We start from the raw sequence: 22,306 nt of genomic DNA, 5'->3' as shown, positions 1-22,306 counted from the left end.
TATGCCATATGCCAAGAGTACATGACAAGTGATGAGTATAATAAGTAATAAGTCATTAACAGATATTACTGAAGTTAATATTGACCCAGAAGCATGCAGATTGGGAGTACTGACACAGCTGGTAGTAGCGATACATTTGACAGTGATGTACCAAATTTGATGGATAGTATGGTGAAAAGAATTTCATTCATGGAAAGTATATTTGATGAGTTACTGCACAATATCTTAGATGCCTTAACAAAACAGTTGACACACGTACTAGTACCTCAGACTCTGAACCCAAACCTAGTTCCTTCACCTAGTTCCTTCACCCAGATGAATTTGGACCTGTTCATGAAAATACTGTTACAAGCGTCATTGCCAAATGCCAAGAGTACATGACAAGTGATGAGTATAATAAGTAATAAGTCATTAACAAATATCACTGAAGTTAATATTGACCCAGGAATTCAGTCCAACAAAGATCAAACCTATGTAAACGAAACCGAAGATGACATCGAAACAGAGGAGAACATGGATATGGAACAGTAATTTGCTGTGCAAGGTTTAAATCTTCCCGATGTTATGTTCACATACCAGACCAGTTTGATGTTCATTCAAAAGTTTCCAACTTAAGGTTTCAGACACAAGTCAATTCCCTTCAGAGGAATACAAACCAACTCGTGGAATATTTATTACAATACACTTCGCATTTTGCGATCATAGTGATGATGAAAATGCTGGAGAGTGCGACACTAGTGTTTGTGGCAAATGTGAAGGACAGTATATGGAAAACAAAAAATGGATTCATTGTGATAATTGTTGGAAAGGTATCATAGAATACTTGAGGGGGGGGGGCATTTAAGACTTTACAAAGGTATTGATAGAGTTGTAAAATCTCTTTATGTCCGAACCTCACTAACCATATCTTTAGGTTGCAAAGCAACTTTTGGAAATTTCTATGTGAATTGATATCATACTAGATAGAGTGATTACCAATACATTCTTATTCTTGGCAAAGTTCAATTGGGGGATATATGTGTATGACCTAGTTGTTTAAAATGTCATTCAAATCTCGTTGATTGTTTAGATTAACCTTAATTTATCATAAGCATGATACGATTTCATTTCAGATATGTTTATTAATTTGACAGTAAGCTTGTGAAGTCCACATTGCCAAGTACTCTGTTGCATATCATATGATAAGATGTAAAAGATAGGTAAAAAGGATGTATAATATCAAGATAAAAAATGTAAGGTTGCTCACTACATCAAGGCTTTTAGATTTTGTAACATTATGTCACAAGATGGCAATTCAAATGTTTTGTTAAATTACTTGTATCGATCAATTTGCTGGTATGTATCTGCACAGCTCAGTGGATGAAGTATCAGGTCACTGACCTGCAGATTTCGATTTTAAATCCGCCAGTGTATCTTGTTTATATTTTAGTTGGTTTATATTTACATGAAAGCTTTTCTAATCACCTGTTGTCTGTCCGTCCATTTGTATGTATGTAAAACTTATACGGTACCAATTTTGATGCACCAGATGCGCATTTCGACAAATAATGTCTCTTCAGTGATGCTCAACCGAAATGTTTGAAATCCGAAATAACTATGAAGTTTTAGAGCTAAATATACCCAAAAACAGCGTGCCAAAAAGTGGAGCCAAATGTAATGAGATTGATCACTGTTCGTTATCTTCACCTTTCATGTAAACTTCTCACATTTTCGACTTCTTCTGCAGAACCACTGAGCCAATTTCAATCAAACTTGGCAAAAAAGCATTCGTGGGTAAAAGGCTTTCAAGTTTGTTCAAATGAAGTGCCATGTCCCCTGTGATGGGGAGATAATCACAAAAATAGGGTGGGGTCATTTAAAAATCTTCTTCTCAAGAACCATTGGGCCCGAAGAGCTGATATTCATATTAAAGCTTCCTGATATAGTGCAGATTCAAGTTTCTTAAAACCATTGGCCCCAGGGAGTAAGGTGGGGCCACAATAAGGGATAAAAGATTTACATGCGAATATGTAGGGAAAATCTTTAAAAATCTTCTCAAGAACCACTGGGCCAGGAAAGTACAAATTTACATGAAAGCTTCCTGATATAGTGCAGATGCAAGTTTGTTGAAACCATGGCCCCGGGGGTAGGGTGGGACCACAAATAGGGATCAAATCTTCTCAAGAACCAATAGGCTGCGCCTCGGTTGACAATGGTTTTCTCGGGGTGAAAATTTTCAATGTTACCCTAAACTACATGCAATATTTATATAATGGCATGCTGTTTGTACATGTTTTAGTGATTATTATCATTTTGCTCAGTTTTTCGTACAAAACTGACATTAATATATATAGCTGACCATGAGTATGATGCATGTGACCCAAATTTGCCATTACGCATTCGTGTACATTTAATGCGAATTAGCTTCGCTTAGCGTTCACACGGAGCTAATGCGAAGTAAATTTAATTCGCATTAAATCGCGACGTTAATTTTAATTCGAAGTAAACTAATGCACATTAAAATCTCCGTGTGAACGCAGTTCAGATTTAATTCGCATTAACTGACGTTTGATGCGAATTAAATTCTCCGTGTGAACGAGGCATGAATGTTAATAAATTGCACTTATTCTAAACTTAAGGAGGTATTCTACACCCGAGAAATTTGATATGGATGAAAAGTGGAGGAAATGTACAACCATATTTTGAAATTGAAAACTTTCAGATTTACTTTATTTAGTCAAAAAATGCAGTTGAAGTAAAATCTGGAAAAAAAAAATTAAAACCCCTTCTGGACTCGAACACACGATCTACAGTTCAGCAGTCGACATGCTAACTTACTGAGATACTCAGCTAGGCGTTGGTTTTTTTTTAATGAATATACTAATATTGCAAATATTTATATTTTCATCCAAGTTTTAAAAGGAAGTCAGCCATTATGACGATGTAGAGTACCTCATTAAGTAGTAATTTGGTTTTCAAAATTATATCTTCATAAAATTATCTTTATATTAGAGATTCATTTTCTATATCAAATGTGAAAAGTTTGTTGAGGAAAGAAATATTTTGGTGATATTAAAGAACAAAAAACAGTAAAGAATTTTACTACACTGCTTAATGGTGAACAAAAATTCATTTAATGCATATGTTCTGAACCGCCATCTATTCTAAATATAAGTGGATAATTTATTTTGAACAATATATGACACTGTATTTACATGTATTTGTTATATTATCACTTCTTTCTTTACTTGTAAACGTAAATGCAGTATTTCTATGTATTTTCATGTTGCCATTTGAGGTACCTTGATTGTAAAAATAAATATGTTATATCATATATTTCACAATGAAATCATTTTGTTCTGATTTGATAAACTTTTTCAAAGTGTAGTGAGTTAAAATGTGAAATTCTGATACAAAGAAAATGTTTTGGGGGGAGTTTTCTTGGCTGACAAGTCTTATTAAATAAAAATTTGTATATTTCACATCTGTTGTAGTGCTTCTTACTGATTAATGCTAGCCAAGCGTTTTCAGTCCTCAATTCTGAAAGTCATTTGTTTAGATCAATTAACATGATGAATTTTGATGAAGCAATATTGAATATATCAAATGTATTTTTGGAATGATTGACTTTTCAATCATTTCATTGCAATTTTCCGATTTTGACTTTAACTTAAGTTGTTTCGTTATCTTGGGGCCAGATCTCCGCATTAACATTGGTGAGCAGAGTGGATGAAAAACCATTTGCTAGTAAGGCATGTTTCTGGAAATCATAGAACCAGTATATCTTCATATTAACATGATGGAAATCAACATGCATGTATATCAATGATGATTTAAGAACCAGGCCTGGAGATTATACTCTCATACTCGAATTCCGTGGTCTAAACCTTACTCGTACTCAAAAGCCAAGGTTAAAAACTTTTATAATTTAAACCATACTCGTGGAGGATATGCTCAAGATTTTATGAGTGTGCTTCGGAGCTTGCTCAAAGTTGTACTCAAAACAAACATGGCTGAGTTAGAGTATGAGTAGGGTAAAAGTTTTATAACCTCCAGGCCAGATTGCATGAATGAAAACTACAAAAGTTTAGATATATTTCATGTGTTCAAAGTCAATATAAGCCATAAGAAATTTCTAAATATACAGTGCAATGATTCAGATTGGAAGGGCACTAGACTTGTACATTTATACACACACCATATAAAAGGGAGAAGAACAAATCTGCCCTTTATTTTAAAATTGTACAAATATATATATATATATATATATATATATATATATATATATATCAGTTGGCTCATATTGTGGCAAAACCCTGTGAGAATGAAGGTCGTTTATGGAAAATGGGGTCAATTTACCCACAGGGTTAGCAAAGTAGTAAACATACCAATTTGTGTCAAAATCCTTTCAATTTATCTCTTTAATTTTGACAGAATAGTACGAATTGCCAAATCAAAAATCCTTTATAAATATTGCGAAAGTGGGATGGATGTATATTGTTTAAAGTCCTGCTCGATGCAAAATTGGGGAGGGAGGGGCTATACACAAACACAGGCTGATGTTGAACATCTTAATTATTAAATGGCTAATGTAAAACTTATACGGTACCAATTTTGATGCACCAGATGCGCATTTCGACAAATAATGTCTCTTCAGTGATGCTCAACCGAAATGTTTGAAATCCGAAATAACAATGAAGTTTTAGAGCTATTATAAGGGAAAACAGTGTGCCAAAAGAGTGGAGTCAAATTCATCTAAGGATAAGAGCTATGCGTGAGGGAGATAATCCTTAATTTTGAAATGAATTTCTAAATTTTATAACAACAATTAAATATACATCCGTATTTTCAAGCTAGTAACGAAGTACTTAGCTACTGGGAAGTATAGAGCTCTTTAGCTCTTAGCTATGCATTGACTACTTACAATATTATTACTTCCATATTGGTCCACTTTGCAGTTAGTTCGATTTCCACACGTGATTTTTTTTAAATCTCTCCCAATTCATAACTTTGCTTAAAGTTGTCGTTCCTTGCGCTCACAATTAGTCAAAATCATCAATATAAAATTGTAACTTACAATACAATATCTTATAAAATAACAATTCGATACGTAAGAGCTTGTTCTGCGTATGGTCAGTTTTTAAATCGAAGCAAGCTACTGATAAAGAAGTTGATGGTGCAGGGGTTTGAACAGTCTCGTTTAAAATCAGCATTTCGCAAATTATATGGTCGTTAAAACGATCTAGTTTGCCAAAAACAACCTATCATTTGGTCAAATGCTGTCTGAGATGTTTCATGCCGATTATTAGGCCGTTCTTGGCACACTGATTTTAACTACGGATAACTCCGTTTACCTGATCAAGGTAAAGGGCTCACGGCGAGTGTAACCGGTCGACATTGATGCTTACTCCTCCTAGGCACCTTATGCAATCTCTGGTATGTCCAGGGGTCTGTGTTTGCCCAACTCTCTATTTTGTATTGCTCATAGGAGTCATGAGATTGATCACTGTTCGTCATCTTCGCCTTTCATTGTGTTGATGATACACATCAGTGTGCGGACTAATGCGCTAAATAGTGCGTTATAAATAGATATCTGCACACCGTTTCATAAAAAGGTGAAGATGTTATCCGTACAATATATGTAAAAATGTATATAACTCTTTAGAGATATGCATATCTAAAGTGCGTACATGTATGTGATTTTTTTAAAAGTCTCTTTGAATGATTACATCTATATTGACAATATCATCATACTGACGTCTCCATATGAGTGAAATATTCTCGAGAGGGACGTTAAACAAAATATAATCAATCAATCATCATACTAAACATAACAGGTGAAATATATTTCGTTATCGGCATTATTCTGTTTTTAAGTTATATTTTCAATTACAGGTATTCATTCCAAACATTGGGAGATTTGCTAGAATGCAGATGCACAATAACTGTTTACTTGAAAGCACCATTTTGGAAAGGGATCCGGCACTGCAATATTGGTAAGAAATAAATCAGTGATTGAAATAATATCAAGGCAGATTAATCTCATCCTTTGGTTAATATCATGCCAAGAGCAATAAGTAAATTGGGATGTTTTTTTCCACGACAATATGAAAGACGTCCCCTTTACTCCTGAAACAGTTATAGAGCAAAAGCGAAAATAATGATTAGTGATCAATCTCATAATTGCCACAATGAATACAGAATTAATAGAAGGGTAATTACGGACTCCTGGATACACTAGGGAGGAGTAACCAACTCTATTGACCGGTTATACTTGCCATGAACCCTATATCTTGATCAGGTAAACGGAGTAATCCATGGTATGTAAAGTATGTAAAGAACTGTTTAAAAATTCGATAACAACCATAGATTTGCGAAATGCTGACTTTAAACGAAACTGTTGAAACCCCTGTAGCATAAACTTATTTGTCGGTAATCTGCCTCGATTTAAAACTTGATCATAGGCAATACATGCTCTCATGTATCGAAACAGTTGAGAGACGTAAACACTATATGCAGGTGGTAATGGAATATTGCTACTCAGATATATGAAGTTGATGATGGTGAAGTTGAAGTCATCTTGTTTGTCATAAGTTGTGTTGTTAGATTACTTTTATAAGTCTCTTTGTCGTCTGCGTTGTTGTTGTTAATGAACTTTTCACAATTCTCCTTTCTCACACATTGAAACATGGTGAATAGTGTTTGTGGAAGGTGAAAATAACGAACAGTGATCAATCTCATGTAAATAATTCAGTATACAGTCAGAGAAATAGTAGCATGTAAATGAGATGTGGAAATTATGGAACATTTCCACTCGTCATCCCTTCTAAGGACAGTCAAACTGTTGTTACAGTAGTGTATCATGAAATATGAAACATGTGACAATAGCGCATAGACTACGGCTATATGGGTTAAAGTTTGAAAAGTGTAGTGACCAAAATACGTCTTTGTATTAGCAAGGTGGTTTATAGAAAACTTTGTGGCTTAATTTTACCATCTGGTTTTAAATTCAACCATATTCGTTTCCAATGCATAATGATTATAGTGATAAGTCCCAATGTATTTTATATTGTATTTTAGATCACAGTGACCTTTTTGAATTTCATAGAAATATGTATTTCTTAACTGGACATATTAATGAGTTTATTACGCTATACTGCTTCCAACTGAATACCAAATGCAATGTATAACAGTTTCATAATCAAATTATATTCAAATTATATTCCCATGGACACGAATTGTGCTCCTTTGTTAGCTGACCTGTTTTTATATTCATATGAAGCAGAATTTATTCAAAAACTTCTACGTGAGAAGAAAAAATCTCTCGCTGTGACCTTCAATTCGACTTTTAGATATATCGATGACGTTTTGTCTATTAGCAATGATAGTTTTCATTCATATGTCGATTTGATATATCCCTGTGAGCTCGAAATAAAGGACACCACAGAGTCGTCCACTTCTGCTTCATACTTAGATATTTTATTGAAAGTAGACATTAACGGCAAACTAACAACTCAGCTGTATGACAAACGGGATGATTTCAGCTTCTCCATCGTCAACTTCCCACATGTAGCAATATTCCATTATCACCTGCATATGGTGTTTATATATCTCAACTGATTCGATATGCAAGAGCTTGTTCTGGGTATAGTCAGTTTTTAAATCGAGGTAAGCTACTGACAAACAAGTTGATGGAACAGGGATTTCAACAGTCTCGATTGAAGTCAGCATTTCGCAAATTCTATAGTCGTTATAACGATCTAGTTCGTCAATACAACCTCGCATTGGGTCAAATGCTGTCTGACGTGTTTCATACCGATTGTTAAGCCGTTCTTGGCACACTGATTTGACTGCGGATAACTCCGTTTACCTGATCAGGATATGGGGCTCACGGCGGGTGTGACCGGTCAACAGGGGATGCTTACTCCTCCTAGGCACCTGATCCCACCTCTGGTGTGTCCAGGGGTCCGTGTTTGCCCAGCTATCTATTTTGTATTGCTTGTAGGAGTTATGAGATTGATCACTGTTCGTTGTCTTCACCTTGCATTCTCTTGCCAGATCTGACATCATCGACCAAATGCTAACAGCATAAATATGTGCTAAAAAAATTGTAACTCTAAGGATGATATTGAACATAATATTTTACACATACATTGTATGTACTTGTGTGTATACTCGTATATTAGAATAAAATAAGTCCATGGTATAGGCTAAATATTGAGAGAGAAAATTCAGATGAAGATTTCACATTTATTACAAAGCGCTTTCGCTCTACGGCTCTTCAGTGGAATTTGAAAAACATGACGTCATAATAAAAAACAACGTAAACGATTTGGCGCAATTAATGTTAAAATAAAGCGCCAAAGTAATTATACATTATAGTAATATGTAACACATATTCACATGCCTATAAACATTTCAATTCACGAAACATTATGAATTCAATTCTACATGTAAAGTACATATAGATTATAGTAAATTATGCATTAAGTTTCGGGTTAAAATCAATGAAATATTGTTCTTTTGCCCGCCGTAATTGTTCATTTTCTTCTTTAACTTTAAAAAATGGAAAAAATGTTAAACGTCCTCTGCCGCACACATCAAAGTGCTCGCTACATGGGGTGTTTCTCACAGATGAATCCCTAGTTTGCTGCTTATGGACACATACTTGGTCGGATACTTTATTCCCGGTTTGTCCTATATAGTTTTCGCCACATCCTTCACATACCATGTAGCAAGCTGTAAAACAAAAAACGTGAAATACTCCAACTGCCCTCTCAAAAGATAAAATTCTTCAAAACCATGCTTCAGTTTTAGACACATTTGATATCCCAGTCAATGGGTCGGATGAATATGAGTTACCGTACCTATAATGGATTCTTAAAATCCCTTGCATACAAAGATACATTCCTGGATTCATTAAATGTTCTACCAAGCCCCTATCTTTGCTCATCACAAAAATATTAATAGCTCTGAAGGAGAAACTTCAAACGTACTTTGCGCCTACATATGTCAGAAGTGGTGTAAATCAAGTGTGGATTCTAAAAAATTCTAAAGAAGCTTTAGTAAATTTGAAATAGCAAAACGTATTACTTTTTCAACACTTTACACGACCATTTCCTCACGATGAATGAAAGACTAGACTTTTTGATATCATAGACAGATGCTTCTTCAACAAAATGGAAAACAGAAATATTCATATCTAGTGATCCGTCATCCAAAACATTACTTTGTTAAAGGCCACTCGAATTCCACGCACAAGTATTCTAAAGTTGAAATAAAAAATATGCTGGAGTTCCTCATTTACAATATCTTCGTAGTCTTTGGTGATCAGGTCTTCCAACAGTCTGTTGGAATCTGATGGTCACGAATTGTGCTCCTTTGTTAGCTGACCTGTTTTAGCTCACCTAAGCCGAAGGCTCAAGTGAGTTTTTCTGATCAAATTTTGTCCACTGTCTGTCGTCGGTGTCGTCGTTGATGTAATTTTTTCACATGTTCATCTTCTCCAGAACCACTGGGTCCATTTCAACCAAAGTTGGCACAAAGCATTCTTGGGTAAAATGCTTTCAAGTTTGTTCAAATGAGGGGCTATGTCCTCTTCAAAGGGGAGATATTCACAAAAACGCAAAAATAGAGCGGGGTCATTTAAAAATCTTCTTCTCAAGAACTACTTGGTCAGAGGAGCTAAAATATATATGAAAGCTTTTTGACATAGTGCAGATTCAAATTTGTTTAAATCATGACCCCGGGGGTAGGTTTGGGCCACATTAGAAGATCAAAGTTTTACATACTAATCCATAGAAAAAATATCTTTAAAAATCTTCTCAATCAACACTGGGCCAGAAAAGCTGAGATTTATATCAAAGGTTTTTGACATACTGCATATTCAAGTTTGTTAAAATCATGGCCCCTGGGAGTAGGATGGGGCCCACAATAGAGGATCAAAGTTTTACATACCAGTATCTAGAAAAAATCTTTTAAAATCTTCTCAAAAATCATTGGGCCAAAGAAGTTTACATTAGCATGAAAGCGTTTTACAGATTCAAGTTTTTTTTTCAAATCATGGCCCCATTGGTAGGTTGGGGCCACGATAGGGGATCAAAGTTTTATCTATTGATATATTTAAAAAAAATCTTTAAAAATCTTCTTCTCATGTAACGCTAGGTCAGTTCGCCGAGATTTATATGAACGTTTTCTGATATAGTGCAGATTCAAATTTGTTCAAATCATGACCCCCAGGGGCAGGATGGGGCCACAATAGGGGATCAAAGTTTTACCTGAAAATATATAGGGACAATCTTTTAAAATCTTCTTCTCAAGAACCACTGGGTCAAGAAAGTACAAATTTATATGAAAGCGTCCTGACATTGTTCAGATTCAAGTTTGTTAAAATCATGGCCCCCGGGGGTAGGATGGGGCCACAATAGGAGATCGAAGTTTTACATACAAATATAAAGGGAATAAAAAAATCTAGTTCTAAAAAACCACTGGGCCAGAAAAGTTTACATTTACCTGAAAGCTTCCTGACAAAGTGCAGATTCAAGTTTGTAAAAACCATGGCACCCGGGGAATAGGTTGGGGTCACAATAGGGACCAAAATTTACATACAAATATATCAGAAAAATCTTTAGATAGGGGTCAAGGTAACTCATGTGAACGATGTGGTCCATGAGCCTCTTGTTAGATAATGAAGCATACATTGTTCAAAAACTTCTACGTGAGAAGGAAGAATCCCTTGCTGTGGCCTCCAGTTCGACATTTAGATATATCGACGACGTTTTATCTATTAACAATGAATAATTTTCATTCATATGTCGATTCCATATATCCCTGTGAACTCAAAGTAAAAGACACCACAGAATCGTCCACCTCTGCTTCATATTTAGATATTTTGTTGAAAGTATATATTAACGGCATACTATCAACTAAACTTTATGACAAACGGGATGATTTCAGCTTACCCATCGTCAACTTCCCATATTTACGTACCAATATTCCATTATCACCTGCATATGGTGTATATGTATCTCAACTGATTTGTTAGCAAGAGCTTGTTCTAAGTATGATCAGTTTTTAAATCGAAGCAGGCTACTATACAAACACGTTCATGGTACAGCGGTAACTCAGTGGTGGAGCGTTTGCTTCGTGACTGGAAGGTTGTGAGTTCGAGGCCTGCTCGTACCATGGGGACCAACATAAACTGCAAGATGTAAACATTGATAACGATTGCTCCTTCGCGAAATGCTCGGCATTTAGAAGTGAGAATCAAGGATTTGGTCCTATGTCACTGCAGGTGTTGGAACGTTAAAAAATATTCACTGCTATGATTCTGAGCGCTGAGGTCTAAATTTGTAGGTACTTCAACTACAGCTAGGTACATCTAAATATCAGTGAAAAACTCTCAACGGGACGTAAAACAAACAAACAACAACAACTGTATTAATACCTGAAATAAATAATCCTTTGTTGTAGAAATAGTATTATACACGTTAGGTCGGTTTGCAAAGGTTTATGAAATTCTACTGAATGTCATTCTCACTGAATAATTTTGTTTTGGTTCTATTTGACCAGTTGGTCTAACGTTCAGAGTTTTGTGAAGTACAGGGGATTTGTAACATAACGATAATGCAAGTAATAGAATATGATTGTGAAAATTTATTATTTAATGATAACTGTTACATGTACATTTCTGTTGAGCCTGATTAGTAGACGGCGACCTTCATTGGGGATTGCTTAGTATACATTGAAAAATGACTTTAAATTTTAAAATCACCATTCGTTAACTTTTTCATTTTCAAAGGCAAAGTCCTGAAGTGATACAGAACAACATGCACTCTCCAAAAAGTGACGTGTTTTCATACGCAAGACTGGTTTCGGAAGTCAGTGGAATCCTTCATTATTCAAGAAAGATAAAGCGACGTACGAACCGAATCAAGAAGATTGAACGTTATTCAGTTCCATGTGGAAATATGAGAAAGAGTGAGGTAGTGAAGATTTGTTAGAGTAAAATTATCATGTTAAGGACAAGTTGATACATGATCATAGATGATGGGGCAGAGGAAGGTCAAGGATAGGGTCTCCACATTGGGAAAACAACGTATACAGATACTTACGTTTACATGACCTAATTAATTCATTATTGTGATAAATTTATGGACCACGGAAGTGGAAGATATTAGAATCAAGTCAGACTGTATTAAGGCAATATTCTTTCAATATTTAGACGGGTTACAAATTATTCTGTATTTCAATATAATTATGTAAATAGATGTTTGTCAACTTGCTTCCGATAGAGCAGATTCGGGCTGAAAAAGATATAAATTCAACTGAAAGAAGCGAGGCTGCATATTGGGGGTTTAGATTACGTCATGTCCTAGTTTGAACAGTGTACTTAACTTAAATCAACATTGTGACGTAGAACATGTTTGCTTTTAGATTCTTCCACACATCTACAGTGACAAAGGGCCTCCAGAATATGATACCGCTACCAAAAGAATATACGACGAAGTTATTGTACGTGGTGTTAATTCAGAAAAGCATCACAGACCGTCTATGGCAGATCTTATCGATACGTGGGAAGACATTGCCAAACAATCAAGGTACGTTTAAATCCAGTTTCACCTATGATGGTAATTATTCAACTCTTTGTGTTAGCAACATTTACAATATGAAAATAATTTAAGGAAAAACTATGGCGTTTAAAACATTGCTATATTCAATAATCTTGTGATGTTTGTTCAGTATATTCTGATGTATGTTCAATATATTGATGTATGTTCGATAATCTTGTAATGTATGTGCAATATCTTGTGATGTATGTTCGATTATCTTGTGATGTATGTTCAATATTTCCTGATGTATTTTCAATATCTTGTGATGCATTCGATAATCTTGTGATGTATATTATATATCTTTTGATGTATATTCTGTAATATTGTGATGTATGTTCAATATCTTGTGATGTATATTCGATAATCTTGTGTTGCATTTTTATGCCCCCTTTCAAAGAAGAGGGTCATATTGCTTTGTACCTGTCCGTCGATTGGTAGACCACATGTTGTCTGCTCAATATCTCGAGAACCATTCACTTGATCGTAATGATATTTCATATTCGGGTTGGTTATGAGTCGAAAAGGCCCTCTATTGCTTTTCAGGTCAAAGTTCAAGGGCCAATCTACTCTGGACATAGGAAAACATTGTCTGCTCAATATCTTGAGAACCCTTTGCTTGATAGACATCAAACTTGGTACGGTACATCTTCAGGAGAAGATGACCCCTATTGATTTTGAGGTCACATGGTCAAAGGTCAAGGGTCAAACTGGACACAGGAATGTACTGTCCGCTCAATATCTTGAGAACCCTTTGCTTGAGAGACATCAAACTTGGTACACTGGTACATCTGTAGGAGAGGATGACCCCTATTGATTTTAAGGTCACATGGTAAAATACCAAGGATTAAACTGGACAAAATAAGATGTTATCGCCTATATTTTAAGAATTAGTTCCTTGATTGACACCAAACGTGGTACAGTGGTACATCTAGCTGCAATAATGTAGCTCTCTCTGATTTTTTTTTCTTAGGGAGAGGGCTACAACTCCTTAGGATCTCCGTAATGGTGCAAATGCGGGAGTGATTCACTCCCACAACATTTGCGCTCATTCTAAATATTTCCTGACTTTCTTTACGTAAATAAAATGATATTCTATGTTTCTTAGTCAATATATAAATATACAACCTGCAACTTTAGATTTGTGAGGCTCTATTCTACCGTTTTCAACAATTTCGATAAATTCCAATTTCTCGATTCATATTTGTGCGCCATGTTTGATGTACTGAAGTTTCAACTTCCGGTTGTCAAGTCATTTGCATATGCCATATAAGGTAGTATTTACATCAATGGACAAGTATAGAGGCGAAAGCTATTTCGTCGGTATTGAAAAGGTTTGAATTTAATATCAAGTTAAAAGCCGAACAGCAGAGTGTAAATTCTTTCTGCAACAATATGATTTTCCTTTCTTTGTCGAAGTGGCTCGAGTAACTACATTTTCGCGCTGATTGTCAATGTTTAGGCTTTTCATTAGGTACACCTACGAGATATCTCGATAACAAGCATGGCGGAGCAGACGAAGAATTTTGCATGCTGTACATTATATTTAATGAAAAACACCTTTATTAGACATGCCGGAGCACAAAGTTGTTACTCCTTTTGGTGTAAACAACATTTGGGACTAATACACAGAGTTTATTATCGGTTATTCATAAAATTATTTTGCACCATTACGGAGATCCTATGGAATTGTAGCCCTATCCCGAAAACGTCAGAATAAAAAAAAATTGGATAGGGCTACATTATTGCAGCTATGGTACATCCTAAGGATGTAGATGACCCCTATTGATTTTGAGGTCACATGGTCAAATGTTGATAGTCAAACTGGACATAGGAATATACTGACCACTCCATATATTGAGAACCCTTTGCTTGACATACATCTAACTTGGTACACTGCTACATGATCAGGAAAATATTATCCCTATTGATTTTGAGGTCACATGGTCAAGGGTCAAACTGGACATAGCCAGACATTGTCTGCTCAATATCTTGCAAACCCTTTGCTTGACAGACATGAAACTTGGTACACTGGTACATCTTCAGGAGAAGATGACCCCTGTGGATTTTAAGGACACATGGTCAAAGAACAAGGGTTAAACTGGACATAGTAATATATTGTATCCTATATTTTAAGAATTAGTTGCTTGAATGACACCAAACTTGGTACACTGGTACAACACAAGGAGTAGATGACCCCTATTGATTATTAGGTCACATGGTAAACCACTCTTGACATAGGAAGATATTTTCTGCTCAATATTTTGAATTGGTGATACTACTATCAAATAAATGATGCATGTGTATAACACTTTTCAATTTTGCACCATAGGGGCATATACATTGTATGTTTTCCAAGCATCTCTTGCTTATATTTTGTGATGTATTTGACAGTTTGCCTAAAGACTACCTGAAATGTGATATGCATCAAAACTTAGATCGATGATCATACATTTTCAAAACTTTTGTAAACAATAACAGCCAAATCTTTGTTGACACAACAAATAATAAATTCTCTGTAATGAGCTGTCATAATCTGTAACCTTGATTTGTTTTGTAAAAACCTTTTAAACTCATACAGACAGTATCTTTTGGTTATTTAAATTGAAAAACCAAATGTTAGGGGAAAGCTTGAATCAGTCCCTTGTACAATTGCTTTGGCTCATGAAACTACATAACAATGAAGAATGTACATGTACAGTACACATTATATCATAGGGTCACCTTGACATGGTCTTTTTGTGTATTGAAGATTAAAGCTGTCGAGACCAAACATACAGCTAGTGAAACGAACCTAATTTGAGGGAGGCACACTCTACATCAAACCTTAGAAACAGCAGTACAGCCATTCAAACACGTCACAGCTCTGGAATAGAATCCAGTGTATCTGACGTAAACAGCTCAAGACGTCAAACCGAAGGGTCGTCATATGCTGAAGATCAGAAACGAACACGAAACTGATTCACAACTAATGTTTTAAAATTGATTACTTGTCTACATTAAAAAGTCAAATATTACCTAATATGAAGTAATGTCACTTGTTGCATAGTTAATTAATTTAAATTTTTTGTTTCTTGCAGCTTTAAAACACGCTCATGGCAATTGACAATATTAAACTTTACATCATCCATTCATGTATATACTTGCAATGACGAAAGGGACCCGCCTATAGGCGAAAAAACTGTAGTGACCAGCCTGTGCCTTTATCCGAGCATTGATAGTTTTCCGACCTTTTTGTCTATCCCTGCAGCTATTGATTTGAAAATTTATACCTGTATTTATTTATCAATAGATTACAGATCACAATCTTTTCCTATTTTTGAAAGAGTTACGCTTGAACTTTAGAATTCAGGGATTTGAAAATTTTCCAGGCTTTGTAGTCTGTTCCTGCAGCTATTGATTTAAAAATTCATATACATGAACTTATATCCAATGAGTTACAGCTTATGTATAAGTTAGGGATTTGTTCATCTTTCTTGAAAGAGTTTATTAGCAATTAATGCCACAAAGCGGGACCTTTATGAAATGCTTGCCATCACAATGATATCTTGTTTAAGACTCAAATCAAATTCACGTGTTGTCCTAAATTCTGTATAAACTAACATCTTGTAGCTGTCTGTGTTTGATACTGTTACATTCTTAATACCCCCTTACAAACGAAGTATAGGGAGATATACTGAGCTAGAATAAGCTTGTCCGTCCGTTGACATACTTTTGTCCAGAGAGTATCATTAACACCGATAAATAGATTTTATTAAAAACTATATCTTTTATGAAAAATGAAGTTGGCCACCTGCTATTTTGACTGAGATTTTAATACATTCAAGGACGTTATGGATATTTTTTTCCATTTTGAGGGGGTGTAGTCATTGTCCAGAGTACATGTATATCTTAAAATTTTATTTAAACTTTGTGTATATATTAAGTATGTAATGAAGTTTTGCGCCTGGTATTTTGATTGGAATTCTTTAACATTCAAGAAAGTTATGATTATTTTCATTTTACATGTGTTTTTTAACTTATGAACTTTTCTTTTAGATTTTTTAACGATCTGTTCTCTCACAGAGACTACTGTATTAGTTTAGAAGGTATAATGGAGTCATCATTCGCTGTCTGTCCATCTGTCTGTGAATGTTATTTTTAAATAAAGGAAAAGACACTGGCTCATGCATGTTGAATAGTTATCCATGAAATTTTAGGTAATTCAGACATTTCAATATGAGTGAAAAATTATCAACGGGACGTCAAACATTCAATCAATCATGTCCAAGGGATGTGTTCTTTCTTCAGTAAGCACAAATTCACTATTTCCCCACCATTCAATGCGTTAGAATCCATTCACACGTACATTAATGAAGATTCCAGTTGAAACCATTCTTTTAACGGCTGAAGGAAATTCCGAAAGAAATGAAAGTAGGGTGTGAATTTAACTTCATTTCTGAAATATGTCGGCATGACGCGTGGCAGTTCACATCTTTATGTAATTTAGATGAAAGGTTTTCGGGCAAACTTATCCTTCAACCGAGCATGCTTTCGAGCACATCAAGTCATTACGTTCTGGTGACTTTAACCGTGCAGAGGCCGTAAGTAAAGCTGAGACCACCTTAGATGCCAAACATGTAGGAGGTCAGGTCCTGGAATCTGATGCTTGGATTTCATCTAAAGCCTCCGTTATGCGGGAAATACTGGAATCCAAACTACAGCATTGTTCACAATTCAGAAGTGCTTTTAAAAAAAATCAGAAAATCAGATATTCTGGTGGAATCGACATGGGATACTTATTGGGGTAGCGGGCTGAACGTAACTGGAACATATCATACTATAATGCAACATTGGCCAGCTGAAAATAAGATTGGACGTATCCTCGACGGCATGGCAGTCAAATTGCAGCATACGGACGAAAATTCAGCGACCAACAATTCCTCTAGATCAACAAGGAACAAGCAGGGCAAAAAACAGAGTTAAGTCTACCCCCCCCCCCCAAAAAAAAAACGCTAGTCAGTCATACGCATGAACAAGTTAATTATTTCAGTGAACTGTAGGGGTTTAAATACTGCAGAAAAACGTATAAAATTTTATACCTGGATTAATGATAGCTGTTTTGACATAATATTTATGCAAGAAACCCACTATATTGATTGATTGTATCTTGCTTACGTCTCGCTCGAGAATTTTTCACTCATATGGAGACGTCACCAAGACCGGTGAAGGGCTTCAAATTTAGGCCTATGCTCGGCGCTTACGGCCATTGAGCAGTGAGGGTTCTTTAGCGTGCCACACCTACTGTGACTGTTGGAACTTTTGAAAAAAATGTACTAAATTATTATGCAAGGTGGAGAGGTGTATCAATGCAAGGTGAAGATAATACATTGCTTTTCCGATTCAATTTTCAGCAGAGGAGTTTCAATATTATTTAATAAAGATTTGAATTTCAAAATACTAAATGTACATAAATCTAATGAAGGCAGGAAACTCATGGTTAACATAGCATATGATGAAAAAATTATTACATTAGTTAATGTATATGCTTCAAACGATATCAATTATAGATGCGATTTTTTTTAAACAAGCTAAAGAATGGATTAGTAAATATACAGACAATTTTGATGATATATTGATATGTGGTGACCTTAATTGCTCAACAGAAAATGAATCAGATAAAAGTGTTATAATTCTAAAACAATTCCTGAACAAGCTCGATTTACACGACATGTTGAAAACTATGAAAAGCGACAAAAAAGGATATACCTGGTGTAACGGAGTAAATATCCCAACAAGTAGAATAGACTATATTTTAATATCAGATACCTTTTGTTTTCAATGTGAAAATATAAGGCTTCAAAACATTCCTGGTTCACGCTCAAACGGTACAAGGATGTCTGATCAAAAGCGTTTAATTTTTTCTTTTATTGGTCCAGGATACTGGAAATTTAACACATCTTTAATTGAAAATGAAATTTTCTCAAACGAAATGAATGTATTCCTAAAAAACTATAATTTTGATATAGAAAATGCACTAGAATCATGGGAAAAGTTGAAAAGGAATATAAAAACAAAATATATTAATTTATCGAAAAATATATCTACATCTTACAAAAACAAAATAAATTCTATTCAAGGAGAAATTAGTAAGATAGAAGACTTGCCATATGAAAAAATAGATAAGAATAGAAAAAGAAAATTAGAAAATGAATTGACAGAATTAATAAACAAAAAGGCAAAAGCAGCACAAGTAAGATCAAGGGCAAAATGGATTGAAGAGGGAGAAAGAAATAAATCTTATTTTTTAAATTTAGAAAAGAGACGACAAATATCAAATGTGATAAAATCATTAAGAAATGAAAAAGGTACAGTTTTTGATGAAGATGAAATATTAGATTCTATGCAATTTTTATGAAAAATTGTATACATCAAATAATGAAAATGATAATATAAAGTGAATGAATATTTAATATATTCTAAATGATAAAGAAAAAATGAATTAGACACCCTTCCCTCACTATCAGAATGTACGGAAGCAGTATTCAATATGAAAAAAATAAATCACCCGGATCTGATGGATTACCCTGTGAATTCTATCAAACTTTCTGGGAAAACATAAAACAATTTTATTATGCACTCTTCATGAGATCTTCCAAAAAAATACAATGACATATTCACAAAGACTATCTTTAATTACTCTCTTATTTAAGAAAGGAGACCCTCAGAGTCTTAACAATTATAGGCCTATTAGTCTTACAAATACTGATTACAAAATAATAGCTTTCATTTTAGCTAATAGACTACAAAAAGTGTTGGATAAAGCAATACACGTTAATCAATCAGCTTACATAAAAGATAGAAATATAGCTCTGAATGCAAGGTTAATTATTGATATTTTTTAATATTGTGAAGAAAATGATATAGAATCAATAATGTTATATCTTGATTTCCAAAAAGCGTTCGACTCTGTTGAATGGAACTGTATGACGAAAGTTCTTAATTAAAAAATATAACTTTGGCGAAAACTTTCTCAAATGGGTCAACATACTATACAATAAATCTATATTTAGAATAAAAATTCATGGATGGATGTCCAAAACATGCAATATGCAGAGAGGTTTAAGACAAGGATGTCCCATCTCTGCAATATTATTTATTTTTGTTATAGAAATATTAGCGGTAACTATTAGATCGAATTCAAATACTAATGAATTTCAAAAACCAGGAATGACTAAAAATATTAAGATTATACAACATGCAGATGATTGTACTCTTCCTCTTAAAGATGAAACCTCTCTAGAACATTCCTTAAAAGTGATAGCAAAATTCAGCAATGTTTCGGGTATGTATTTAAATATGTCGAAAACAGAATGCATCTCAACGGGTCCTCATCAATATCATTATAAACAAATTAGAAATGTTAACGTAAACAATGATAGCATAAAAATTCTTCGAATTTATATAGGACACAACAAAGAAACATGTTATAAATTAATTGGACAAAAATTGTAAATGACTTAGAAAAACTGTTTGAATCATGGTAGGGGGGGGGAGAAAACTAACCATTTTTGGTAAAGTTTGTGTCATCAATAGCCTAGCAATATCAAAGATTATATATGTTGGATCAATTCTGAACTTTCCAAATGAAGAAGTAGTTAAGAAATTTCAAAGTCTGTTATATAACTTTAATTGGAACAAAAGAGATAGAATTAAAAGAAATACACAGATTGGAAGTATCCTAAAGGGAGGCATAGGAATTGTTGATGTAGCTGGACATGTCATTACTGGTGATGTTGATATAGTTGAAAATGAGGACCTCAAATCACTTATTCTTAAAGGTCCTAAATACAGAGAACCTCGGTCTTTTAATTGGCGACAGAACTTCATCTCTATTATAAGTTCTGTCGAAGATTATGCCAGACGATGGGCTAAATATGAAAAAGAAGAACTTGATACATTGTCAGAATGGGTTAAAAGCATAAGAGGGATATTAAAATCCCGCATTAGACACATGAAAACAAAAGTACGTACCATCTATCCTTCTGTATTTAGTAAACCAGAAGTGATAAAAGAATTAGATAGGTTACATGAGGAATATGTTCTGGTTCCAGCTGACAAAGCTAGTAACAACATTGTCTTTGTTTGTAAGGCTCATTATTACAACTGTATTTTAAACGAACTTGGCATTAATTCCACTTTTGGTAATCATACTTATACTCCAACTGCCCTTTCAAAAGACAAAATTCTTCAAAACCATGCTTCAGTTTTAGACACATTTAATATTCCAGTCAATGGGTCGAATGAATATGAGTTACCGTACCTATACTGGCTTCCTAAACTACATAAAAACCCTTACAAACAAAGATACATTGCTGGATCCAGTAAGTGCTCTACCAAGCCCCTATCTTTGCTCCTCACGAAAATGTTAACAACTGTGAAGGAGAAACTTCAAACTCACTGTGCGACTACATATGCCAGAAGTGGTGTTAATCAAATGTGGATTCTAAAAACTTCTAAAGAACTTTTAGTAAACTTGAAAACACAGAATTTTCCCCAAATCAATAGCATTAAAACCTATGACTTTTCAACACTATACACGACCATTCCTCACGATAAATTAAAGACTAGACTTTTTGACATCATAGACAGTTGCTTCTTCAACAAAAACGGAAAACGGAAATATTCATATCTAGTGATCAGTCATTCAAAAACTTACTTTGTTAAACACCACCCCGATTCCACGCACAAGTACTCTGAAGTTGAAATAAAAAATATGCTAGAGTTCCTCATTGACAATATCTTCGTGGTCTTTGGTGATCAGGTCTTCCAACAGTATGTTGGAATTCCCATGGGCACGAATTGTGCTCCTTTGTTAGCTGACCTGTTTTTATATTCATATGAAGCAGAATTTATTCAAAAACTTCTACGTGAGAAGAAAAAATCTCTCGCTGTGACCTTCAATTCGACTTTTAGATATATCGATGACGTTTTGTCTATTAACAATGATAGCTTTCATTCATATGTCGATTTGATATATCCCTGTGAGCTCGAAATAAAGGACACCACAGAGTCGTCCACTTCTGCTTCATACTTAGATATTTTATTGAAATTAGACATTAACGGCAAACTGACAACTCAACTGTATGACAAACGGGATGATTTCAGCTTCTCCATCGTCAACTTCCCACATTTATGTAGCAATATTCCATTATCACCTGCATATGGTGTTTATATATCTCAACTGATTCGATATGCAAGAGCTTGTTCTGGGTATAGTCAGTTTTTAAATCGAGGTAAGCTACTGACAAACAAGTTGATGGAACAGGGATTTCAACAGTCTCGATTGAAGTCAGCATTTCGCAAATTCTATAGTCGTTATAACGATCTAGTTCGTCAATACAACCTCGCATTGGGTCAAATGCTGTCTGACGTGTTTCATACCGATTGTTAAGCCGTTCTTGGCACACTGATTTGACTGCGGATAACTCCGTTTACCTGATCAGGATATGGGGCTCACGGCGGGTGTGACCGGTCAACAGGGGATGCTTACTCCTCCTAGGCACCTGATCCCACCTCTGGTGTGTCCAGGGGTCCGTGTTTGCCCAACTATCTATTTTGTATTGCTTGTAGGAGTTATGAGATTGATCACTGTTCGTTATCTTCACCTTGAATCTTTGAGATTAAAATCCATAAAAGTATCTTGGATAAACAGGATTTCAAGGGAGAAAAACTCTATT

The 22,306-nt window shown here is 34.7% G+C and overlaps 1 protein-coding gene across 1 annotated transcript in view; it reads left to right on the top strand.

The window, feature by feature from the left end:
- LOC125672928 (uncharacterized) overlaps positions 1-16,751 on the top strand; it is a 49,520-nt gene extending 32,769 nt beyond the window's left edge. The window contains exons 6-9 of the mRNA XM_048909135.2: positions 5,875-5,975; positions 11,780-11,963; positions 12,415-12,578; positions 15,340-16,751. Of these exons, the coding sequence (XP_048765092.2) occupies positions 5,875-5,975; positions 11,780-11,963; positions 12,415-12,578; positions 15,340-15,385 (495 nt within the window). The 3' untranslated portion in view covers positions 15,386-16,751. The remainder of the gene's footprint in view (positions 1-5,874; positions 5,976-11,779; positions 11,964-12,414; positions 12,579-15,339) is intronic.
- Positions 16,752-22,306: the final 5,555 nt, after the last annotated feature.

This window comes from Ostrea edulis, chromosome 4, assembly GCF_947568905.1.
Source record: "Ostrea edulis chromosome 4, xbOstEdul1.1, whole genome shotgun sequence".
In the NCBI taxonomy this organism is placed as follows: domain Eukaryota; kingdom Metazoa; phylum Mollusca; class Bivalvia; order Ostreida; family Ostreidae; genus Ostrea; species Ostrea edulis.
Note: the sequence above shows the minus strand (reverse complement) of the source record. Positions and strands in the feature narration are given on the sequence as shown.